At 47.8% G+C, this 18,585-nt stretch overlaps 1 protein-coding gene across 1 annotated transcript in view; it reads left to right on the forward strand.

Moving 5' to 3' along the window:
• The first annotated feature begins 2,091 nt into the window (after window positions 1–2,091).
• RABEPK (Rab9 effector protein with kelch motifs) overlaps window positions 2,092–18,585 on the forward strand; it is a 26,215-nt gene continuing 9,721 nt past the window's right edge. The window contains 5 exon segments of the mRNA XM_031654512.1: window positions 2,092–2,407; window positions 5,045–5,089; window positions 5,091–5,104; window positions 9,976–10,133; window positions 15,813–15,965. Of these exon segments, the coding sequence (XP_031510372.1) occupies window positions 5,051–5,089; window positions 5,091–5,104; window positions 9,976–10,133; window positions 15,813–15,965 (364 nt within the window). The 5' untranslated portion in view covers window positions 2,092–2,407; window positions 5,045–5,050.

Consider the following 18,585-nt stretch of genomic DNA (forward strand, 5'->3'; position numbering starts at 1 on the left):
CTTGGCCTTTCACCTGTATTAGCACTTCCTCTGAACAGTTCTGTCTGCACACTAGGTAGTACTATCCTCATTCTATAGATGAGGAACTAGGGTTCAGAGTGGGTGACTTGCCAAATGTCAGAGTTAGATGGTTAGTGCTGGACCCTGGATTTTTTTTTTTTTTTTTTGACAGAGTCTTGCTCTGTTGCCCAGGCTGGAGTACAGTGGCATGATCTTGGCTCACTGCAACCTCCACCTCCTGGGTTCAAGTGATTCTCATGCCTCAGCCTCCTGAGTAGTTGGGATTACAGACACATGCCTGATTATTATTATTATTTTTTTTTAGACAGTCTTGCTCTGTTGCCCAGGCTAGAGTACAGTGGCATGATCTCGGCTCACCACAACCTCTGCCTCTTGATTCAAGCGATTCTCCTGCCTCAGCCTCCCAGGTAGCTGGGATTATAGATGCGTGCTAGCCATCATGCCTAGCTAATTTTTGTATTTTCAGTAGAGATGGGGTTTCACTGTGTTGGCCAGGCTGGTCTTGAACTCCTGACCTCATGATCTGCCCTCCTCGGCCTCCCAAAGTGCTGGGATTACAGGCATGAGCCACCACACCCGACCTGGAGCTTGGATTTTAACCCAAGTATGTTTGATCTCTTCCCACTAAGCTATCATAGCTCTACGCTCCAGGAGCTCCTGTTTCTAACCTGAGCTGTTTTCTCTATTTCCTAGGACACAGCGACAGTTTCAGAGACTGGAGTTCTTTGAAACAGACATAAGAGAGCGAGCCACCTCTCTATTTTCAGGAAAGATACAGAGAACCTATGGTTATGAACTAAATCAAAGATAATGTAGATGAATACATCTAGAGACATTGTTCATTTATAGTCAGGAATAGCTTTTCCCTTGAAAGAGAACTCTGTGCCAGCTGCTGGGTGCTGATCATTTTTATTTACATTATGTCATGTATTCCCCACCACAACTACGATATAAATCTTTTTCTTTTCTTTTTTTTTTTTCCAAAACGGAGTCTTGCTCTGTCACCCGGGCTAGAGTGCAGTGACACTATATCAGCTCACTGCAACCTCCAACTCCCGGATTCAAGCAATTCTCCTGCCTCAGCCTCCTCAGTAGCATGGATTACAGGCACCCACCACCACGCCTGGCTAATTTTTGTATTTTTAGTAGAGACGGGGTTTCACCATGTTGGCCAGGCTGGTCTGGAACTCCTGACCTCGTGATCTGCCCGCCTCCACCTCCCAAAGTGCTGGGCTTATAGGCGAGAGCCACCGCGCCCAGCCTATGATAGAAATCTTATTAGCTCCATGGTTACAAGCAGACAGCCCTGAGGCCGGGAGGAAAGTAACTTCCCCAGAACTTTTTATTTCTTGCACTCTTGGCAATTGTCCCTAGTTGTCTTTTTGTTGATCTCTCTTTAAGACTGTATGCTCCTGGAGGCCAAGGGTGGTGGTGTCTGGCTCAGCATAGCACCTGCCATAATTACAAATGGCAATTATGGAATAAATCAGCTGTTCAAAGCACCAAATCTTGAGCTGGCCCGAAGACTGCGCAGGCAGATTGCGTGCTCAACTCTCCCCTTTTGAAACTGTTAACAATCGTCGTAACTGGAAATGTAACTGTTATACCGCCCCCTTTTATTTATTTATTTATTTTTGAGACGGAGTTTTCGCGCTGTTGCCCAAGCTGGAGTGAGGTGGCGCCCGGCCCTGTTAGCCGGTTATAGAGTAGATCAGCTGCCGCAGGAATTTGGATTCCCCAAACGAACGCCCGAACCCGGCATTGCGCAAATCGTTTCCAAGTAGCCCCGGCTTATTTATCCCTTCTGGGAGGGAGGAACCCAGGGAGGGCCCAGCCCGCTTGGTTCCCCAGAAATGCACAACCCGGCGTCCACTCCGGGTCTGGGGGGGGTCCCTCCACCGCCAGCCCAGGAAGGCAGTGCCGGGCCCTCGGGACGGAGCAGGCAGGATAGAGCGGTTAGCCCGGACGCTCTTCCGGGTTCTGGGAGGAGGGCCCAGACCTAAGCCCCGCCCCTCCGGGGCGGAGTCACGGCTCGCGACTGGCCTAAATCGCCGCAGGTAATGCGGTCCCGGGCTGGAGGGTTGGGGGCTAGGGTCCCCGGATACCGGGTCTGTTACAGTCTCGGGCAGGGGGTCCGAATCCTTTAGGGGAGTGGGCCCAAGCCGGGTGGAAAGAACTGAGAAGGCCTTCCCTGGCTCCGTCCTGGCCACTTTGACCGAACCAGCCTGTTCTCTCCCGACCCCGTCTCCTATCCCCTAGAACTGCCACGTGGGGATGAGATTTACCGGGCAGGTAGCGGCGGCGGCTGCGGGAGGTCCCGCCCACGTGAAGCCAACCTAACTGAGCTCTGGACTTTGGGGACAGTTGTCAGCGGCCTAGGCCGCAGGTGGGATTTATCCATTCATCTCTCAATCTATTTTCTTTCTTCATTCACTAGCCACTCCCCCACTTCTACTCTATGCCAGGTCCATTGGTAGGTTCTCGAAATGGATCTGACAGGCCCAGCCCTCTAGGAACTTAGTCTAGTGGAGTTTAATCTAGAATCTAGTCTAGAAGCTTTAAATAGATAAACAATACAAATGATTCCTGCAGTGGTGGTGGCTTAATACCTTAAGAGCCCAGTGGGTAGAAGAAGGAAGTAACGTGGAAGGGGGTGAAAGAGAAAAGGGCAAATCAGGGAAGGTTTCACCAGGGAAGGGACTTTTGAACTGGGCTTTGAAGGTTAACTAGGAGTTTGCCAATTTCCCAGAAGGGAAGCGACATTACAAATAGAGGAAGCAGAATAGGCTACAAAATTATGAAAAGGCCTGCCATATTATAAGAACTGCAAAAAAACCAATAATGCAAGAGATTATGGAGGTGAGTTCACGGAAAAAAGCTTGACAGCAGAAGGCCTTACTTTCTATGCTATGCTGAGGCCAAGATTTATCCTAGAGCTCAGTATTTCTCAGCCTCTTTAAATATTTTGTCCTTTGGGCGGGGAACAGTGGCTCATACCTGTAATCCCAGCTCTTTAGGAGGCTAGGAGTTCGAGACCAGCCTGGACAACATAGGGAAACCCCATTTCTTTTTTTTCTTTTCTTTTCTTTTCTTTTTTTTTTTTTTGAGACAGAGTCTCGCTCTGTTGCCAGGCTGGAGTGCAGTGGCGTGATTTCGGCTCACTCACTCTGCCTCTTGGGTTCAAGCAATTTTCATGCCTCAGCCTCGCAAGTAGCTGGGACTACAGGCGCATGCCACCACGCCCAGCTGATTTTTTTTTTTTTTGTATTTTTAGTAAAGATGGGGTTTCACCATGTTGGCCAGGATGGTATCCATCACCTGACCTTGTGATCCGCCCATCTTGGCCTCCCAAAGTGCTGGGATTACAGGCGTGAGCCACCGTGCCCAACCCCGTTTCTATTTTTAGTTAAAAAATAAATAAATGGCCAGGCTCAGTGGCTCACACCTATAATCCCAGCACTTTGGGAGCCGAGGCGGGCCAAGTTCAAGACCAGCCTGGCGAACATAGTGAAACCCCGTCTCTATGAAAAATAAAAAAAAAATTAGCTGGGCATGGTGGCACTTGCCTGTAGTCCTAGCTTATTCGGGAGGCTGAGGCAGGAGAATAGCTTGAACCCGGGAGGCGGACGTTGCAGTGAGCCGAGATCGTGCCACTGCACTCCAGGCTGGGTGACAGAGTGAGACTCCATCTCAATAAATTGATAAATAAAGCTGCTGCCCTGGCACAGTGGCTCACACCTGTAATCCCAGCACTTTCGGAGGCCGCGACGGGCGGATCACTTGAGGTCAGGAGTTTGAGACCAGCTTGGCCAACATGATGAAACCCCGTATCTACTAAAAATACAGAAATTAGCCAGGCGTTTTGGCTGGTGCCTGTAATATGAGCTACTCGGGAGGCTAAGGCCAGACAATTGTTTGAACCCAGGAGGCGGAGGCTACAGTGAGCCACGATCGTGCCACTGCACTCCAGCTTGGGTGACAGAGTGAGACTCCATATCAGAAAAAAATTAAAAAATAAAAAATAACGCCAGGTGCGGTGGCTCACACCTGTAATCGCAGCACTTTGGGAGGCTGAGGCGGGCAGATCACCTGAGGTCAGGAGTTAGTGACCAGCCTGGCCAACATGGTGAAACCCCATCTCTACTAGAAAAACTAGAAAAATGAGCCAGGCGTGGGTGGGCACCTGTAATCTCAGCTATGCAGGAGGCTGAGAAAGGAGAATCATTTGAACCAGGGAGAGGGAGGTTGCAGTAAGCAGAGATCGCACCACTACACTCCAACCTGTGCAACAGAGCGAGACTCCATCTAAAAAAAAATAATAAGAATAAAAATAAAGCCCGGGCGCGGTGGCTTACGCCTGTAATCCCAGCACTTTGGGAGGCCGAGGCGGTGGATCATGTCAGGAGATCGAGACCATGGTGAAACCCCGCCTCTACTAAAAATAGAAAATTAGCCGGGCGCTGCATGGGCGCCTGTAGTCCCAGCTACTCGAGGCTGAGGCAGGAGAATGGCTGGACCCGGGAGGCGGAGCTTGCAGTGAGTCGGTGATTGCGCCACTGCACTCCAGCCTGGCGATAGGATCAGACTCCGCCTCAAAAAAAAAAAGAATAAAAATAATACATCAGCCAGGCACAGTGCGGCCAACGGAGGTCAGGAGTTCAAGACTAGCCTGACCAACATGGTGAAACCCACTCTACTAAAAATACAAAATTAGCTGGGCATGGTGGTAATATGCCTGTATCCCAGCTACTCGGGAGGCTGAGGAGGAGAATCGCTTTGAACTTGGGAGGCAGAGATTGCCATGACAAGATCGGCCATTGCACTCCAGCCTGGGCAACAAGAGCAAAAGTCCGCTCCCAAATAAATAAATAAAAAATAAAGATGAAAAGTTGGTGGTGCTTATTCAAATTAGTCAGGCCCCTAGAAAAACAGTACATCTAACAGGAAAGGTTTAAAAGGAGGTTGAATTCGATTAAGATGATCATCATATGTCTAAAAAGTGCCTTTTCTTTCTTATGCATAGGACACCATGAAGCAGTTGCCAGTCTTGGAACCTGGAGACAAGCCTCAGGAAAGCAACATGGTCTGTAACGGCGATCCAGACACAGAAAGCATGAGTTTTTGTTTCATTTATAAGTAGTTTACTAACATATTTGATCATCAACAAAGGGTAGAGATCTAAACTGGGCCTGGCAGTTGCTGGTAATTAGACTCCAAACTGTCTGAGCAGGTCTTCAGGAGGAAAGATAGGGGGCAGTAATTATCACAGAGCAGATGCTGATTTTATTAAAAATCCATTTACCAGAAAGAGTAAGGCACTGGACCATCTGCATCGCCAGCTCCAATGCTGTGTCTTCTCCCAGCTCTGACTCATTTCTAAGATTTTAGGAAATTAGATTTTGGATTAAACTGGCTTCTTCACTGTTTCTTGCTGTTTGTCTAACCAACCTTTATTCAACAATTACTGGCCTGATGGGGCAGCTGCTGTGTGGGTGTGGTGCTGTGTGGGGAGGTAGACTGTAAATAGTCTCTGTGTACTGGGGACTACAGACTAAGCATGGTGATGGTGACAAATGTGATTCCTGCCTAAGGTAGGGCCCAATAGAAGGCTGCAGAGAGGTGGCAGTTCTTCAACAGGACCTGAAGGAGAGATCTAGTCTGGCTTCCATGCATCTGTCTTGCTATGTACCCAGAATATAGCCAATCACGCATTTCTAGTTTAAAACCCTTTGGTACCTCTATTGGTGTTGAGATGCAATCAGATTCTGGCTGGGCACAGTGGCTCATGCCTGTAATCCCAGCACGCTGGGAGGCCAAGGCGGTGGCTCTCCTGAGGTCAGGAGTTCGAGACCAGCCTGACCAATATGCATGCATACCCCATCTCAACTACAACATGTAACTAGCCAGCCTGGCCGGGCCGTGGCTCAAGCCTGCAATCCCAGCACTTTGAGGTCGGCATCATGGATCACGAGGTCAGGAGATCGAGACAACATCCTGGCTAACATGAAACCTCAATTCCCATGTTAAGAAATACAAAACTTAGCTGGCGCAGGTGGCGGGCTTCTGTGGTCCCAGCTACTCCGGAGGCTGGAGGCAGAGAATGGCGTGAACCCGGAGGCGGAGCTTGCAGTGAGCTGAGATCCAGCCACTGCACTCCAGCCTGGGCTTTACAGAGCCAGACTCAGTCCAAAAAAAAAAAAAAAAAAAAGAAATACAAAAACTGGCCGGGCGAGTATGGGCGCCTGTAGCTCCAGCTACTCGGGAGGCTGAGGCCGAGAATGGCGTGGACCCGAGGCGAGCTTGCAGGAGCTGAGATCCGCCACTGCACTCCAGCCCGGCGATGACAGACTGCCTCAAAAATTAGCCAGCTGCTGGTGGTATCGCGGATCGTAGTCCCAGCTACTAGGAAGCTGACAGGAGAATTGCTTGAACCGGGAGGTGGAGGTTGCAGTGAGCTGAGATCATGCCATTGTACTCCAGCATGGGCCACAGAGCAAGAATACGTCTCAAAAAAAAAAAAACAAAAAAAATCAGACTCCTGGCCAGGCACAATGGCTCATGCCTATAATCCTAGCACTTTGGGAGGCTGAGGTGGGTGGATCACTTGAAGCCAGGAGTTTGAGACCAGTCCGGCCAACATGGCAAAACCCCATCTCTACTAAAAATAGAAAAATTAGCCGGGCGTGGTGGTGCATGCCTGTAATCCCGGCCACTCAGGAGGCTGAGGCGGGAGAATCGCTTGAACCTGGGAGGTGGAGACGACAGTGAGCTGAGATGGTGCCACTGCACTCCAGCCTGGGCAACAGAGGGAGGGAGACTCCGTCTCAAAAACAAACAAACAAACAAAAAATTAGATTTCTTAAACTGGCCCAATGGTCCCTACAGAATGTTTCTGCCTGTTTTTTCAACCTCAAATCCCATGACTTGTTCCTTTGTTCTCTTTCTCTTCTTTACTCTGCCCTGCACTGTTCCACTCAGGAGCTACTCATGCTGGTCTCTCCGCCTGGACTGCTCTTTCCCTCTACCTTTCGTCCCTCTCTTTGCCCAGCTTATTTTATTTTATTTTTGAGACAAGGTCTTCCTCTGTGGCTAGCCACCCAGGCTGGAATGCAGTGGTACAATTGTGGCTCATCATAGCCTCGATCTCCTGGCCTCAAGTAACCCTCCCATCTCCATCTCCCAAGTAACTGGGACTATGGGTATGTACTACCATGCCCAGCTAATTTTTTTCTTTTTTTTTTTTTAAATAGAGACAGTCTCTCTATGTTGCCCAGGCTGGTCTCAAACTCCTGGGCTCAGGTGATCTTCCCACTCCAGCCTCCCAAAGTGCTGGGATTACAGGTGTGAGCCACCACACCTGGCCTGCCCAGCTAATTTCTACTCATACTTCAGATCTCTATCCAAATGGTGCTTCTTCAGGAAGCCTTCTCTGATCACCCTATCTCCCTGGCTCCTTACAGGGTGAGACCCTCCTAAGACATGCATGTCCTCATGCTATATATTCTGTACTCCTTTCTACCACAATTGAAGTGAAACAGATAGTTGTGAAACTGTTTAATGTTTCTTTTCCCACCTAGTCTGTAAGGGCTATCAAGGCAGGGACTTTTTTTTGTAATATCCACCATCTCTGGATGGCTGTGTGCTTTTGGGATAAATTACTCAACCTTCCTAAGCCTCAGTTCCTCCGTTGTAAAACTCAGATGATGGTAACAGCTGTTATCTTCAAAGAGTGTTTGTGTTTTTGTTTTTGAGACAGAGTCTCGCTCTATCGCCAGGTTGGAGTGCAGTGGCACAATCTCGGCTCACTGCAACTTCCACCTCCCTGGTTCAAGCGATCCTGCCTCAGCCTCCCGAGTAGCCAGGACTGCAGGCGCACACCACCACACCCAGGTAATTTTTGTATTTTTAGTAGAGACGGGGTTTCATCATGTTGGCCAGGATGGTCTCGATCTCTTGACCTCATGATCCGCCTGCCTCGGCCTCCCAATGTGCTGGGATTACAGGTGTGAGCCACTGCGCCCGGCCCTCAAAGGGGTTTTGTGTAGATTAAGTGACATCAGAATAGAGATCTGAATGGGAAACAGATTTGGCCACCACTGATGAATATATAGATGAGTGGTAATTGAAGTTATCACTACAGATAACATTAATCAGGTAAGCAAATGTAAACTGAGGAAAACAGAACTCAAGGTTGACTGAGAGTCAGGAGGTGGCTGGTAGGGAAGGAGTAGGAGAAAGAAGCAGAAAGGACAGCCAGAAAGGTGAGTGCAGAACCAAAGGAAGGGATGTGGGAAAGCCAGGCTGGGAGAAAGGCACAAGAAGAAGGGAGTCCCAAACACCAGAGAGGTCAAATAAGACAGGGCCTGAAAAACAGCTACAGAAATTTGTTTTCCAATCAGGAAGCTTGAAGTGTGTTTTCTCAGTCAGCATTCAGAGTCACTGTGGAGAGTGGAATGGGCCGAGTGCAGTGGGCACATCCCTATAATCTTAGGACTTAGGGAGACCAGGGCAGAAGGATTGCGTGAGGCTGGGAGTTCAAGACCAACCTGGCCAACATAGCGAGACCCCTGTCTCTACTTAAAAAAATATAGAGAGACTCTGGCTGGGCACGGTGGCTCACGCCTGTAATCTCAGCACTTTGGGAGGCTGAGGCAGGTGGATCACAAGATCAGGAGTTCGAGACCAGCCTGGCCAACATAGTGAAACCCCGTCTCTACTAAAAATACAAAAATTAGCCAGGCATGGTGGTGTGTACCTGTAGTCCCAGCTGCTCAGGAGGCTGAGACAGGAGAATCGCTTGAAGCCAGGAAGCGGAGGTTATGGTGAGCCAAGATTGCACTACTGCACTCTAGCCTGGGCAACAGAGTGAGACTCCATCTCAAAAAAAAAGAAAAAAGAGAGAGAGAGAGAATGGAATGACCAAATCCTCTATGTGATTTTTCAGAGTGCTAGCTTTGGCTTCCATCAGATTCAGCTTTATGAGTAATCTGGAAAAGCTCTGAAATCAGTAAATTCTGGATCATTTTTTTGATGGGGAGGAATCATTGGCTTGTGGCAAGAGCCCCGGGGCTGTTGGTTCCCATGTGGTGGCACATAAAGCTCTCGCCACCATTTATTGAGTCCTTCACTGCCCTGTTTTGACGTCTTGTCTTCGTCTTCATAATGATCTTTTGCCGTAAGAACTATTGCTGTCCTCATTTCACAAATGAGTAAACTAAAGTTCAGAAAGGTTAAGTGACTTCCAAAAGGTCACACATCGAGGAAGTACCTGAGCTGGAATTTGAACCAGATCTGTCTGAATTCACACACCATGTTCACAGCCACCATCCTGTGCCAAGACACATCACTGAACATTTCTGGAGATCAGTTTCCCTATCTACCAAATGGGGAAAAATATAGCCCAGTGCATTCCTACCAGATTACTGTGAGATGAAGACAGTGACAAAATGGAAAAGTCAAAGACTATGTGCAAAGGGGAGGTACTATTATTAATTGGAGAAGTGCTGCTTTGTTGGGTACAATTTGAAGTGTCTGCGTAAGACCCTTCATTCTGGGGCCGGGCGCGGCGGCTCAAGCCTGTAATCCCAGCACTTTGGGAGGCCGAGACGGGCGGATCACAAGGTCAGGAGATCGAGACCATCCTGGCTAACATGGTGAAACCCCGTCTCCACTAAAAAATACAAAAAACTAGCCGGGCGAGGTGGCGGGCGCCTGTAGTCCCAGCTGCTCGGGAGGCTGAGGCAGGAGAATGGCGTAAACCCGGGACGCGGAGCTTGCAGTGAGCTGAGATCCGGCCACTGCACTCCAGCCTGGGCGACAGAGCAAGACTCCGTCTCAAAAAGAAAAAAAAAAAAAGACCCTTCATTCTGGTGAATATTTCATGAGGAATGGAAAGAACACACTACTGCGTTTATTCTATGCTCAGGCCTCCTGAATACATCCTTCCTTTGGCAGGTACACCTTGACTCTCCCTGGTAACAGCCCCTGTGCTCGAGTTGGCCACAGCTGTTCGTATTTACCCCCAGTTGGTAATGCCAAGAGAGGGAAGGTCTTCATCGTTGGCGGAGCAAATCCAAACAGGAGCTTCTCAGATGTGCACGCCATGGATCTGGGTAAGACCAGAGCTGCGGAGTACGTGCCCTCTGGCCAGAGAACAGGGCTGTGTGCTGCTAGCCATTAGCAGGGCATTCCTAAAAACACCAGCAGGGTTTTCCTATAAGAAAAAATGGCCAGGGCTAGGTCCAGTGGCTCACGCCTCTAGTTCCAGCACTATGGGAGGCCAAGGCGGGCGGATCGCCTGAGGTTAGAGTTTGAGACCAGCCTGACCAATATGATGAAACCCCGTCTCTACTAAAAATACAAAAAAAAATTAGCCGGGTGTGGTGGTGGGCACCTGTAGTCCCAGCTACTCAGGAGGCTGAGACAGAGAATACCAACCATGAGACAGAAGCTGCCAATCGGCCAAGATCGCAAGCAGCCATTCTCCAAAGCCTGGGTGCTTGTTTGAGCCAGACTCAGTCTCAAAAAAAAAAAAAAGAAAGAAGAAAAATGAACATCACTGACAGATCCCTAAGGTTTCTTAGCAGGCTCCTGGCACACAGTCATCTGACCAATACCTCCTTGTTTAGGAGGAGAGAACCCTTATGGAGCCTTGGTTGTCCAGCCATTTATTCATCAAATATTTCCATAGGATACATCGATGACTACCACCACTCATTCTATCCACATATCCAATATATCACCAAGCCCTACTTATCTCTTATCTTTGTTTTTTTTTTGAGACGGAGTCTCGCCTCTGTCGCCCAGGCTGGAGTGCAGTGGGCCGATCTCAGCTCACTGCAAGCTCTGCCTCCCCGGCTTATGCCATTCTTCTGCCTCAGCCTCCCAGTAGCTGGGACTACAGGCCACCGCCTCGGCTAGTTTTTTGTATTTTTAGTAGAGACAGGGTTTCACCGGTTAGCCAGGATGGCGATCTCCTGACTCGATCCAATCTGCCTCGGCCTCCCAAAGTGCTGGGATTACAGGCTTGAGCCAACGGCCACCGGCCATCTTGTTTTTTTTGAGATGGAGTTTCATGATTGCCCAGGCTGAGTGCAGTGGCACGACCTTCGGGCCACTGCACCTCCACCTCCCAGGTTCAAGCAATTCTCCTGCCCTTAGCCTCCTGAGCTGGGATTACAGGCACGCCCACCATGCCCAGCTAATTTTTTTTTTTTTTTTTTTTGAGACCTGAGTCTCACTCCCTGGTCACCAAGGCTGGAGCCACAGTGGGCGCTGATCTCAGCTCACTGCAACCTTGAGCCTCCGGGTTCAAGCAATTCTCCTGCCTCAGCCTCCTGGGTAGCTGGGATTACAGGCGCCTACCACTACTCCCAGCTAATCTTTTGTATTTTTAGTAGGGACTGGGTTTCACCATGTTGGCCAAGCTGGTCTCGAACTCCAGACCTCGTGATTCGCCCTCCTCGGCCTCCCAAAATGCTGGGATTACAGGCATGAGCCACCGCGCCTGGCCCCAACCTCATTTATTGGCTCTCTCCAACCCACATATCTCTCATCTTTATCCATGTCTGTCCATTTTCCACTACTGCTACTGTAGTCCAAGCCACTGTTGTCTCTCAACTAGACTTACAATAGCCTCCTCACCCGTCTCCCTGCTTCCAAGTTTACCCACTATACAGTATATTTTCTGTACCTAGCCAGCGAATATCATCTAAAATACAAATCTGACCAGGTCACTCTGTATTTCAGACCTTTCTCAACCTCACCTTTTTTTTTTTTTTTTTTTTTTAGATCTAGTCTTGCTCTGTGGCCCAGGCTGGAGTGCAGTGGTACCGTAAACTTGGCTCACTGCAATCTCTGCCCCCTGGTTTCAAGCAATTTTCCTGCCTCAGCCTCCTGAATAGCTGGGATTACAGGTGCGTGCCACCACACCCGGCTAATTTTTGTATTTTTAGTAGAGACGGGGTTTCACCATGTTAATCAGGCTGGTCCTCAAATCCTGACCTTGTGATCCTCCCACCTCAGCCTCACAAAGTGCTGGTATTATGGGCGTGAGCCACCGCACTGGCCTTTTTTTTTTTTTTTTTGCGGCAGCGTGTCACTCTGTCACCCAGACTGGAGTGCAGAGGCGTAATCTTGGCTCACAGCAACCTCTGCCTCGCGGGTTCAAGCAATTCTCCTGCCTTAGCCTCCCACTAAGCTGCGATTACAGGTGCGTGCCACCAGCCTGGCTGATTTTTGTATTTTTAGTAGAGATGGGGTTTCACCATGTTGGCCAGGCTGGTCTCGAACTTCTGACCTCAAGTAATCTGCCTGCGTCGGCCTCCCAAAGTGCTGGGATTACAGGCGTAAGCCACTGCGCCCGGCCCCAACCTCATTTCTTGGCTCTCTCCAACCCACATTTGCTGCACTGGATGTCCTTCAGTTCCTTGAACACGGCTTGAGCTCTCTGGCCTCCATGCCTTTGCACACACAGATCCCTCTGCTAGGAATGTTTTTCCCTTTTCTTATCATCTGGCTACTCTATATCTTTCAGATTTCAGATTACATGTCTCTTCTGCCAGGAACCTTTCCCGTTACCTCTGGACTCGTTCAGGCACTACATGACTCCATATGTCCATAGTCTCATGTGCTCTTCTATCCTATCTGCCTTCACAGCCCTATCACATGTGATTGTTTCCTGTCCATCTGCCCCACATGAACATATGCTCCTTAGAAACAGGTAGCATGTTTTCCTCATCATTGTATCCCAGACACTACCACAGGGCTTAGAACAGAGTGGGTGCTCTGTAAGTATTTGAATGAATGAATGAATGAATGAATGAGTGAACCTGCTAATAAGAAACGATTATTAGCTGGGCGCAGTGGCTCATGCCTGTAATCCCAGCACTTTGGGAGGCTGAGGCAGGCAGATCATGAGGTGAGGAGATGGAGACCATCCTGGCCAACATGGTGAAACCTTGTCTCTACTAAAAATACAAAAAAAATTAGCTGGGCGTGATGGCATGTGCCCGTAGTCCTAGCTGAGGCAGGAGAATCGCTTGCATCTGGGAGGCAGAGGTTGCAGTGAGCCAAGATTACGCCACTGCACTACAGTCTGGTGTCAGAGCAAGACTCTGTCTCAAAAACATAAAATAAAATAAAATAAAATAAAGAAACCATTATTCTTTGCTCTACACAAGGGCAGAAGTTGAACAATGGTGACCCACTTACGTATTTTGTTAGGTCCACGTAACATTTCCATATTGTTTTAATCTTAAGGTTTTTTTTTTGTTTTTTGTTTTGAAATGGAGTCTCAAACTGTCATCCAGGCTGGAGTGCAGTGGCATGATCTTGGCTCACTGCAACCTCCACTTCCTGGGTTAAAGTGATTCTCCTGGGCCAGGCACCGTGGCTCACGCCTGTAATCCCAGCACTTTGGAGGCCGAGGTGGGCAGATCATGAGGTCAGGAGATTGAGACCATGCTGGCTAACACGGTAAAACCCCATCTCTACTAAAAATACAAAAAAAATTAGCCAGGCTTGGTGGCGGGCATCTGTATTCCCAGCTACTCGGGAGGCTGAGACAGGAGAATGGCATGAACCCGGGAGGCGGAGGTTGCAGTGAGCTGAGATCGAGCCACTGCACTCCAGCCTGGGTGACAGAGCGATACTCCGTCTCAAAAAAAAAAAAAAGTGATTCTCCTGCCTCATACTCCCAAGTAGCTGGGACTACAGGTGCGCGCCACCATGCCCCGCTGATTTTTGTATTTTTAGTAGAGATGGGGTTTCACCATGTTGGCCAGTCTGGTCTTGAACTCCTGACCTCAAGTGATCCACCCACCTCAGCCTCCCTAAGTGCTAGGATTACATGCATAAGCCACCACACCCAGCCTAATCTTAAATTGTTTACCAACCAATCATGCAGAAATCTATATAGACATTTAAATGGTTTGGCTTCTCTTGATAATGTTGGAAAATCTAACGTCATTAGGCCTGCTTGTCTACATGGCAACAATTATTTGGAACTGAGCTGCCACCTATCAAGAGGGCTCTTATTCTCCAGTTTGCCACAGTCTTTGTTACTCCTGCCTAGGCATTTGAATTTCTACTCCCTTCACTAAAAAAATCAAAGGTAGGCTGGACGAAGTGTAATCCCCCAGCACTTTAGGAGGCCGAGGCGGGTGGATCACTTGAGGTCAGGAGTTCAAGGTCAGCCTGGCCAACATGGTGAAACCCCCATCTCTACTAAAAATACAAAAATTAGCCAGGCATGGTGGCGCACGCCTGTAATCCCAGTTACTCGGGAGGCTGAGGCAGGAGAATCACTTGAGCCTGGGAGGCGGAGGTTGCAGTGAGCTGACATTGCGCCAGTGCACTCCTTGCTCCAGAGCAAGACTCCATCTCAAAAAAAAAAAATTCAAAGGTAAATTAAATCACTTCTAGCCCTCAGTTACATTAAATTAGTTCAGTTACGTCTTTATTGCAACCTATTAATAGCTTGGTGACCCTGGCTACACCATCTCAACCATCTGGACCTCAGTGCCCTATAAAGTAGGGATAATAACTTGCTTCAGATCTAACAAGATAATGCCTGTAAAGGTCTTGTATAATTGCTTAACCCAGTGAAATAACTACTATTAATAATAAAGGTTAGGCTTTTTTCGTTTGTTTGTTTGTTTGTTTTTTGAGACAGAGTCTCGCTCTGTCACCCAGGCTGGAGTGCAGTGAGATCTCGGCTCACTGCAAGCTCCACCTCCCAGGTTCACGCCATTCTCCTGCCTCAGCCTCCTGAGTAGCTGGGACTACAGGCGCCCGCCACCGTGCCCGGCTAATTTTTAGTAGAGACAGGATTTCACCGTGTCAGCCAGGATGGTCTTGATCTCGTGACCTCGTGATCCGCCTGCCTCGGTCTCCCAAAGTGCTGGGATTACAGGCATGAGCCACGGCTCCTGGCCAAGGTTAGGTATTATTATTCTGTGAACTTGTTTTAGCCAGCCATCATTTATTTACAAGTAACAGAATCCCACTTAAACCAGAGGAAAAAGAAGGAATTTATTTAGTCAGATACAGGCGTGTTTCTTTCTTTCTTTCTTTTTTTTTTTTTTTTTGAGTTGGAGTCTTGCTATCTTCCCAGACTGGAGTACAGTGGCACAATCTCAGCTTGCTGCAACCTCTGCTTGGTTAACCAAGTAAAATAACCCTGGGTTCAAGCAATTCCCCTGCCTCAGCCTCCCAAGTAGCTGGGACTACAGGCACATGCCACTACGCTCGGCTAATTTTTTTGTATTTTAGTAGAGGCAAGGTTTCACCATGTTGGCCAGGATGGTCTTTTTCTCCTGACCTCATGATCCATCCACCTGGGCCTCCCAAAGTGCTGGGATTACAGGCGTGAGCCACTGCGCCTGGCCGATACAGGCATGTTTCAAAGAATTCAAGGACAGGAAGTAGAGCCCAGGATCATGAGAAAGTGGAAGCACTTGATCTGATTGGCTCATTCTGGTTTCATTGGCTACCTTCAACCCAATCAGCTAAAGCTACAAAGTCAAAGTGTAGTACAAACATATCATCTGGGATCTACCCTTGTGGTTGACAAAGTGGGGACAGTTTCCATAGAACAGGGTCTATGGACTAGGCAGACAGCCCCCTAAGTATCTATTATAGAACTTTCTGGAGGTTGACAACATGCCCTTTAAGTGATTCAGTGGCTTTCATTTATGTTTATGGCCCTCTTCTCACAACCCTCCCCAAGTGTGCCAACCAGTATAACAGTTGGCAGCCCCAATCTAGGAACTGGGTGAAATGTTTTCCAGGAAAACACCAGTGGGACTTAGTTACCTGCAAGGGCCTCTTGCCCCGCTATGAACATGCTAGCTTCATTCCCTCCTGCACATCTGACCATATCTGGGTATTTGGAGGTGCCAACCAATCAGGAAATCGAAATTGTCTACAAGTCCTGAATCCTGGTAAGTAGCCAAAGCTTATTTTATTTATGTACATATAAATGTTCATGTGTATGTGTGTGTGTGTGTGTGTGTATATATATCCAATTATAATTCCAGTACATCTGGATTATACTGATTACCATTTAACTTTGCTGACATCATAGAAAATAGGAATTTTAACTTTTAGCATAATCTGAAAACAACAGAATAAAAACAATTGTTGGTAACACGTACAATTTTTAATCTGTTAACGTCAAAAGCCGAAGGGACTTCAGCGGCGCCGCAACGGGTTAACCGAAAGTCATCGGAAAGTGACTTCCGCTAAGTCAGCGAGTTCGGTATGGTAGCTCACGCCTTCGGTAACCGCACTGGAAACAGCGCAGATCGCCGGAGGTCAGAGCCGAGATCGGCCTGGCCATTATGTGCAGGAAACCCCATCTCTACTAAAATACCGGTCGGGCAGTGGTTGCTCGTAATCCCAGTGATCTCGGGAGGCCGAGACGGGCGATCACGGTAGCTGGCGACTATGACCTATCCCATTGGCCGGAAAACCCCGCCTCTTAATAAAAAGAAAACCAGCTGGCATGTGGCGTCAGAACCTTCAGGTGTCTACTTGGAAAATGAGTGAGAAGAATGATGAACCGGAGGCATGGAGTTTCGCAGGAGCGAGATCCGCCACGTGACCTTGTGCCCAGCGCCGGAAAGTATCTCACCAAAAAAAAAAAAAAAACAAACATGGGCATGGTGGTGGGTATCTGGTGAACCCAGCTACTTCCAGGAAGGCTGAGGAGAACTACTTGAACCCGGGAGGCGGAGATTGCAGTGAGCCGGGACGTGCTGCCTGCACTCCAGCCTGGGCAACAGGGTGAGACTCTGTCTCAAAAAAAATAGGAAAGAATTAAAATTCACAAGAATGTCAGTGACTGAGCCAGGCTTAGAACCCAAGTCACCTAGATTAGTGGTCCTCCAGTAACGTCCTCCAAAGGTCCTCCCTGGGAGACATTTGGCCATATCTGAAAACATTTTGGGTTATCACAACTAGGGGTAGGGCGGGCTACTGGCTTCTAGGGGTAGAGGCCAGATATTCCGTGTATATATCCTGTCACGCCTAAGACAGCCACCACAGGGAAGAATTATCTGGTCTAAAACGACAGTAGTGCCAAAGTTAAGAAACACTGACCTGGATCCTCCTAGTATGTTTCTTTTAGCCAAAAGTACAAGGTTCCTAACTCACTTCTCACTGAGAAGACATTTTGTTTGTTCGTTTTGTTTGTTTGTTTGTTTTTGTTTTTCATACCTTCCTGTTTCCATCACTGGCAGTTTTATCATAGAGGAAGCAGTTTGGGAACATCACAACTGACACGAGGTGGCTAAACCACCTGTGGGGAAGTGGACTTGTCTTTTTGCCTTTTGTTTTTGTTTTTCTCTTTACAAATATTATTTATGTTCATTGTAAAATACTTGAAAAATACAAGTAAGTGGGAAAAGTCATCCACATTATATTAAGGCTATTAACAACTTTCTGTCTTTTTTTTTTTTTTTTTTTTTTTTTGAGACGGCGTTTCACTCTTGTTTGCCCAGGCTGGAGTGCAATGGTGCAATCTCGGCTCACTGCAACCTCCGCCTCCTGGGTTCAGGAGATTCTCCTGCCTCAGCCTCCCAAGTAGCTGGGATTACAGGCATGCGCCACTATGCCTGGCTAATTTTGTATTTTTAGCAGGGATGGGGTGTCTCCATGTTAGCCAGGCTGGTCTCGAATTCTTGATCTCAGGTGATTTGTCCACCTTGGCCTCCCAAAGTGCTGGAATTACAGGTGTGAGCCAATGTGCCCGACCCAACTTTCTGTCTTCTTCCTGTCTTTTCTCTGTTTTCACAAGCCTGAGATCATACTATATTTAGTATATTTAGTATATTTAGGTGATTTTTTTTGGCTTTAGCAAAAATAATGGATTTGTTATTAATAACAGTGCTTTGTTAATATCATATCATTTGTTTGTTTTGTTTTGGGTTTTTTTGTTGTTGTTAACTTTTTTTTTTTTTTTTCCAAGGCAGGGTCTCACTCTTTTGCCTAGGCTGGGATGCAGTGGTTTGATCACAGCTCACTGCAGCCTTGACCACCCAGGCTCAGGTGATCCTCCTAGCTCAGCCTCCCAGGTAGCTGGGACTACAGGTGCTTGACACCATGTCTAGCTAATTTGTTTGTAGTTTTTGTAGAGACAGGGTTTTGCCATGTTGCCCATGCTGGTCTCAAACTCCTGGGCTCAAGCAATTTGCCTGCCTCAGCCTCCCAAAGTGTTGGGATTACAGACATGAGCCATTGCACCTGGCCAACATAATTTTTAATGGCTGTGTCATGCTCCATTATATATAAAATACTCCATAATACCGTAATTCCTCCATTTATGAACATGTAGTTCCTTTCAGGTTTTTACCATTATAATTAACAAAGCAGTGAACATCTTCATTCAGAAGTCATAGACTGTATTTCAAATTATTTTCTTAGGGTTCCTGCCAAGAAATAAAAAGACTAGGTAAAATATTGTGAACCTTTTCAAGGTTTTGATACACACTACCAAATTGCTCTCCAGAAAGATTTTTCCAGTTTATCCTCTCTCCAACTGTGTTTAACAATGTTTCTTTC

This window comes from Papio anubis, chromosome 13, assembly GCF_008728515.1.
Source record: "Papio anubis isolate 15944 chromosome 13, Panubis1.0, whole genome shotgun sequence".
NCBI lineage: Eukaryota > Metazoa > Chordata > Mammalia > Primates > Cercopithecidae > Papio > Papio anubis.